The sequence below is a fragment of the Solenopsis invicta genome, chromosome 16 (genome assembly GCF_016802725.1).
Source record: "Solenopsis invicta isolate M01_SB chromosome 16, UNIL_Sinv_3.0, whole genome shotgun sequence".
NCBI lineage: Eukaryota > Metazoa > Arthropoda > Insecta > Hymenoptera > Formicidae > Solenopsis > Solenopsis invicta.
This window is the reverse complement of record NC_052679.1, coordinates 8,154,771-8,162,560: the sequence shown is the minus strand read 5'-3', so window position 1 is coordinate 8,162,560 and position 7,790 is coordinate 8,154,771. Positions and strand designations below refer to the sequence as shown.

Sequence of the window (7,790 nt, the reverse complement as noted above, 5' to 3'; positions counted from 1 at the left end):
TTGAATGAAGTGAGAGAAGAAAATTAATAATATATTGCGAAAGTATTTTGCCTACTAATTTAAGCGCTAATCGCGGTTAACAGTGTGCTATTTGTGATTTTTATAGATTAACGCTGAAATCAGAGTTTTAAGAGTTTTGTTGTTAATTGAATGAGCTTTTTTAGATTTGCAACCGGTCGTTGTCTGGTTTCCTCACGGAATAGATCATTTTAGATAATTCTCAAAATTTTTATAACAATAAATTGGCATAATAATGAGGATTTGTATAAACATGTCTCATCTTTTAAAGATTAGATTTTCATATTTAATGCAAGATGATATTTCTCTTTGATTATAAAATAAACTACGATATAGTGAAAGAAAAGTTTGATAACAACGACACATTGTCTCGTTCTATTTTATTTCGTTGTACGTTTTTTTCATTTCCTAAAAAATTTATGATTTGATTGAGTTTCCGTTTAATTGTTGCAAATTTAACTAAGTTAACGTTAGCTTACTGTTATCATAAGACCTTTAATTTGTATATGACAAAAGATACAAATTGTCGAACATATCGTCCAATCTGTTATTGAACATTTCTGTTTGTTCAACTGTAGTTGAGAGAAAAAGTAACAACACATCGTCTCCTTCTATTTCACTTTATTGTACTTTTTTTTCATTTTCTAGAAAATGAATGATTCAAATGAATTTATTATTTACGTATACCATATGTATATGTACCTGATGTACATTGAATTTTGTTTTGAACTATATTTTATACAAGTATAATATATATTAAAATGTATTTAATATAAAACATTTATATTTTTTGTAAATAACATTAAATACTATAAACAAATAAGTTTTGTTTTCTCTTTCCCTATTTATTATATCCACTTACATTTGTACATATATGTTCAACTTTGGTGTAAATCAGGCCGTGTAACACTTTGCATGATTACACTTGATTTACACGGAAGTTAAAATATGACGCTCAAGACGCGCGGATACAATTTATTCGAAGCTATTGCAATATGGAACTCGTCTTTCTGATAATGTTAATAATATTAGTTAATAAAATGTAACGGTACAAAACAGCTAAAAATAGCAAAATCTTATTTTTCGTTTACATTAAATACTAATATATTTTCAATAGAATTTTTAATTTAAAATTTAATTATATCGACATGTATAATATTAAAAACTATGAAAAAATATTCATTACATTTTTGTTAAAAGAAAGTCAAACCTTTTTCTTAAAGACTTCTCTAAATGCATTATCTTATATAAAAAATTACTATGTTTTTATTCTTTGTACAATTCTTTCTAAGGAAAACAGAAAAGTCAAAATAATGTTAATTTGATGTCAAATTGATCTAATTTACATCATTTTTTGTTAAATCATGACTAAAATATGTAAATTTGATCAATTTGACATCAAATTACTTTGACTTTCCTATTCTCCTTGGATTTATATTTTCTACATAAATAGAATGTAGAAAATATAAAGGATTGTACAAATAATAAGAAAATAGTAATTTTTTAAATAAGATAATGTATTTAAAGAAGTTTTTGATAAAGAAGTCTGACCTTCTTAACCCCAGGCAAACAAAATACATTTTATTTTAATATATATTTATTTAATTTCGATAAAAATATATTCTTGGGACAGTGTTATCATAACGTTATTTATATTATGTCTCTACTATTTTGATTTATTGTCGGTGTTATGCAACTGCCAATTAGTCTTTCCATTCTGCGTGCGAGTTTAACAGTAATCAGACTAGAGATTAAGATTGCGATTGAATTGGAATTTGACTATTTTAATTAAAACAAAATTAATCAAACTTGAGGTTAGTTATCTTAATTCCTTCGGATTAGTTAAATTCCAATCCCATCTCAATCTTTAGTCTGATACGAGCATTTGTCCACGTTACAATTAAAATTTTGTACGTATTTAATATGTATGAGTACTTTTGGGGGCCTATTCGCGAAAAATATCGCATACGAAAATATACAAAAATATTATAGTATACGTTACATATATTATAGAGTTCCCTAGTATTTTCGTATGCAATATTTTTTCGAGAATAGGCCCCCTGTTTTACATACACAATATGTTTTTATATTCACTATTAATATGCGTTATGTTTATAAAATGTTTATAAAAGATATGTACAACGAATAATATATAATATGTAATAAACAATTGTTTTTTTTTATTGTACATATATAGATATTAAAATTGTACGGTCATTTCCAAAAAGATTGCAACACTTTTTGATGAGTTTCGGAATGTAGTCTAATTAATTCTTACGGATCTAACCAATTACGTTCATCCGCTTTATGAGCAAAGCTATGTTTCGAAACTTATCAAAAAAAGTGTTGCAATCTTTTTGGAAATGACCATTCATATAGATATTAAGATAAATTCAAAAAACATTAAAATAAATCGATTATTATCGATGTTTTTAAATTTTATCTATTATGAAAAAGCGATGTATTTTATAATCAATTTTTCGAATACTAATTATTTTTTTTTAACATCGCCTATTCCTACGTGTTATAAGAAAGAAAGAGAACGCTGAAGACAGAATTAAGAAGATAGATCGAAAAGGAAAAATTCCTCGCGAAAGAAGGAGACAGGAAGAGCTCCCCAGTCCCCACTCGTCACATTGGCTGCTCTCCGCCATCGCCGTCGTCGTCGTCGTCGTTGCCGTCGCCGTCGCCGTCGCCGTCGTCGTCGTCGTTGCCGTCGCCGTCGCCGTCGCCGTCGTCGTCGTCGTCGTCATCGTCTTTGTCGTCGTCGACGCCTTCAAACACGCCTATCGATACCGATGGTGGCACCCATCCACCAAAGGTCATCTCCAGCTCTTTTGCAACCGCCAGACAGAGACGGTCTTGATAAGGCGCGGCTATGATCTGCAAGATTTTATACATACGGTTACCAATCGATTATTTTGAATGATTTTAATTCAAGAGTTTTAAATTTTTATATCGCGACAGGTAGACAGAGAGTATGATAATTAACTCTGATAATTTACTTAAATTTGTTAATTAAAATTTACCTGAACGCCTACTGGCATCCCTTCATGATCCAATCCCATCGGAACGTGCGTCGCGGGACAGCCGAAAATATTGAATAAAGCACAACTCGAAAAGGATAATAATTCGCATAGCAGAAGTTGCGGAAGAAACTGTTTTCGGAAGGTTGGATAAATAAGTACTCCATCGTCCCCCAACAGATCCTGTAGAAGAAACGAAGGAAGAAAATGGCAAGCGTAAAGAATAGTAATAACGAATTGACTCCTATAGATGTAGTAATTGTTTCAGATTTTCTGAACACTAACCAGTAGTTTCTGTCGAAGCTCGTCTGTCTGCTTCGAGTAATACGATATCTCTGACTTCGTGAACGGAAAATTCGGTTGAAACGATACAGCGAAGGTAAGCATCTGCTTCGTGTATTGCGATAAACCGAATAGAGCTTTCATCAATTCGACGGTTGGCTTTTCCTGTTCCTTCAACAGGAAATTGATATCAAAATTAACTGCACAAAATTGAAGCATGTATTGTTTACCATCGAGCAAAAATAAACTTGCACTTTCCAATAATTTTTCACTTTGCAAGATTTAAAGAAAACATATAAATATTATATTTAGATAAATATCTAACACACACACATATAACAAGTTTGTGTATAATTTCATCGTGTTTATTCTGGAATGCGATTCTAATCAATAAAATTTACTTTTTACTTGTGACATACAACATGAAAGAAAATAACGTTTTCTAGACAAATTTAAATAATATTATTGGTATGTACCATTTATGAGGTCGTACACGTAAACAATCATTGTAAATTTGCCTTCGATGGCCTTGCACATATAGTGCGTTGATTAAAATAGTACATCCTGTATGTAAATATACGATTCGCATAGATATAATTATTAGAGCATCAAAGACAAAAAAAACGGGAGTATTCTAATAATAACATTATAGAATGAAGAATGCATAACAGTATTCTAATAATAAAAATGATGCAACATTAATAAGATGATTCATTCCACCTCTGAAACGATATTGCACTCAAGACTGCATACGCGGCTGCAACACCGTAATATTATACAGTGAAGTACGTCCATTTTTTAGCACAATCGGGAAAGGGCACTAACGTGACATGACTTTTCCGTACAAAAATTTAGCTAGTTAATTAAATTTTCCTTCTCTATCTTTGTTTCTCAATCTTAAAACGTATGTATATCAGAAACAATCATCAATTTTATTTAACGTATCAAATCTTGTGTATTTTTATAACATAAAAAAAGAATTTTGTATATCTTGTACCTTGGAATGGTTCGCATCCAGTAGCAATCGAGGCCTATCCTTTACTTGCGAAAGTTGAGTTAACGTAATTTCGGGAATCGTAACTGGCCATTCTATCGGTAACTGCAATGTCAAATTAACGCGTGCGTTAAATAATGCGCATACATCACTACAAATATCGTACCTTCTTCACAGGAATATCGTATCGAACAAAATGATTAGCGGCTTGCTGAATGCATTCCACAATTTTCAGTGGCATTGGCAATACGCCGAACGTCGTGTCCAAACCTTCTCGATAATAGATCTTTATTTGCCTCAAATCCACCGGTGCATCTAGACGTAAATCGTGATTGCATTTCGATGTCATCACTTTCATAAGCAGACTGAGATCTTCGGCGTATTTGGTCATTGGACCGATGGTCAGGATCGTTTGAAAGAATGCGTTATCGGTGTATGGGAAGTGTCCGTTAGTCGAAACAATTCCTGCAAAACACAAAAGGGGAGAGAATTAATATAATAATCACACAAATTTCTTTAACTTGCAATTTTATCCGCGGACTTGTAAAATATTTTTTAGCAGACTTTCTAATATTTGTAGTGTACTTTAAAGCAGAAATTAAAAAAGAAATTATTATGATTTAATTAAAGAATTTAAGACCATCAAAGGATTACAACTGGTGGAGAATACTAATATATTAAAAAAAGATCAATTTACCAGGCGTGGGTTTGTGCCCGAAAACGCCATTTAGAAAAGCCGGCAGTCTTATAGAGCCAGCCATGTCCGAACCAATACCCATTACGGAAGCACCTGCTCCGAGCAATGCACCCTTAAACAAAGATATAATTAAATACTATTCTTTTTTTTATTTAGAGCGTGTCAGATTGTTACATATTTTAAAGAGAAATTATATAAAATCTAGCTACGTATCTTACAACTAAAATTAGATCTGTTACAAAGTAGCAGTGTCTCGTGGTAGTGCACTTTCCGAGAAAAAAAAAACGAAAGTCGTAAATAAATAAGTAATAAACGACAACATATGATTTGCCTACTTAAAAATGTGGAACTTTTACACTGACTAAAATTATCACTTGGAAAGTAATTTTCGTGGGTAATCTACACCGATGACGAAACATCAGTAACTCTAATTGCTAGTCGCGATAATCTATACAGATAGCATGTTTTATATAAGAATATTTATTATATAATTTTTTATTCATACGCGTGCCATAATGTAGTAGGTAATATGTTTTCTTTTCCCGTAACACTTTACGTTATATTCTTTCGATTCATACCATTTTTATTTTATATGCAGAGACAATAATACTTTTTTCATGGAGAGTTAATCATTCTCAAATGTTTAATGATTAGACTTGAATCACCTCTCCACCGGACGATCCACCGGGTGAATACCTAGTGTCATAAGGATTACAGGTGCGACCGTACAACAGATTCGTGCTATCGTAAGCAAGGCACAACTCCGGCGTATTTGTAACGCACAATGGTATCGCACCGGCATTCCGGACCATTTCGACAACCACTGCATCGTGATCCGCCTTCACTCCTTTACGAGGCAAAGTGCAACCTGTGTGGCTCAAGCCTGTAATCATAATAATACTTGTTTACATAGATTCCCCAGCTAATATATTTCAATTGTATACTTAACATAATTATTATAATATAGTTAATATAATTTATGTCTACATTTCTTATATATGTTTTTTTAAGAATATATAAAAATGCGATTATTGCAGTATTAACATCAACAAATTACTCATACCTTTTACAGCAAGACTTTCCTTAATGGTAATTGGAACACCGTACAGCGGTTTACATTTCTCTAAAGTTTCAATATCAAATTCGCCTTTTTTTAATTGCTCGTCACAACTTTTCGCCTCGATTAGTGCATCGGAAAATCGTTCATCAACGGTAGCGTTTAAAAAAGGATTTACTTCTTTAATGCGCGAAATATATGCTTCCACTACTTCGTAGCTCGTAATCTATTTTTTAAGTACGTTAAAAATAAAATTTATATTTATGTGAAGTTATTATTATTTGTATTTATGAGGGTTACAAAGTATGGTAAATTGTTAAAATAAAGTAAAATTTTGTAATAGAGTCGTAATAATTACATTGACATATTTTGTGCCTATAAGCACAAATTAAAAACCATCTTTGAAACTTGTAAATACACACAGAAGAATATTGGCATAGAAATATAGGTGAACCTTACCTCTTTCTGTCTTATTTTTCTAGCGAGCGTCGTGGCACTCCACATGTGTATCGGATGTGTTATCGGAGGTATACATGACGGTTTCTTATAAATGAACAATAAGATGCGACAAAATATTGCATATATAACGTTTATGATACTAAACAATATACGTATTTTCAGCAGCATTTTGCCTGTAAGGTGATGAGTCATTTATTTTATGTGTCGCGTAAATCATCGGGGCTTTACGTTATTTTACACGAACAGTTAAGTTGTAACGACACTTTAGAGCATGAAAAAAAACTGAATTTGAATTTTTTTTTTTAACATATAAAAGAAACAAGCACATTGAAGTTAAGGGCTTTACTAGTCATATAAAAAAAATTTTTTTTTTAATTTTAATGTCAAAAATGGCGGGGCTAGTGCTCCATAACCGCAAACATCATTTTTGAAAAGCGTCGCACGGGCGGACCGATTTCTCCTACAATTTTTTACCTGGAACAAAATATTTTCAAATCTAGATATGATTAGCTAGAGAATTACGAATAAAAATTTTAAAATTCGGTTTTTTTTTCTAAAAATGGTGCAAGTTTTAAAAAAGAGTTTTGTTTTTGGAGAAAAATTGGCGTGAAAAATTGTTTATAAAAGAAAAGTTTACAATTAAGTTAAAAATCCGCCCGTACTTCTCTGAGGAATGTTATCCTGAAGCTACAGTGAAAATTTTAATTGTTTTCATGAAGATCTGTTAAAATTATGCGTCCGCCCGATGTGAAAAATGTAGTTTTGCGAAAAACGCATTTAAAATTTTAATTAAAGTTTAGAAAAATAAGTTTTCAATTTACCTTCAGTTTTCCTTGCTAGATTGGCCTTCAAAAATCTCCTCTTCCTTTCTGGTCGATACAAATTTTAAGTCTGATTTTGCAGCTCTTTTGCTGCGCAGTAAGCGAACGCTCCGAAAAATTTGATGCGGCGCTCGTTGGCCTTTACAGGCTGCGTTCAGATTCCCCACCCGGGTACACCCAGGCATCTAAAAAGCGTTCAGATATCTTTAGAGTGCCCCTACCAAATATCTGGTGAATCATTCACATTGTCACTTTGTTTATCCAGAGAAAGTAGAAAAACCACATGGGTCCTTGAGCCGGGTGAAACGGGTCGGTGACGTAGAGGTGCATTCCAAAATGTATTGCAATGAAAATTTATATATAATTGTGATAAAGCTCGTATATTTAAAACAAATTTGGGACACAAAAATAAGATTAATTTAAAATATCGTAGTAA

At 32.0% G+C, this 7,790-nt stretch overlaps 1 protein-coding gene across 1 annotated transcript; it reads right to left on the bottom strand.

The window, feature by feature from the left end:
* Window positions 1–842: 842 nt before the first annotated feature.
* LOC105204728 (fatty-acid amide hydrolase 2-B) lies at window positions 843–7,533 on the bottom strand. The gene is made up of 10 exons (XM_011173919.3): window positions 7,355–7,533; window positions 6,534–6,706; window positions 6,081–6,300; window positions 5,683–5,900; window positions 5,018–5,129; window positions 4,487–4,785; window positions 4,324–4,425; window positions 3,330–3,497; window positions 3,048–3,227; window positions 843–2,901 (listed from the first exon to the last, which is right to left on the bottom strand). The coding sequence occupies exons 2-10, from the start codon at window positions 6,699–6,701 to the stop codon at window positions 2,650–2,652; spliced, it is 1,719 nt and encodes a 572-aa protein (XP_011172221.2). The 5' UTR covers window positions 6,702–6,706; window positions 7,355–7,533; the 3' UTR covers window positions 843–2,649.
* Window positions 7,534–7,790: the final 257 nt, after the last annotated feature.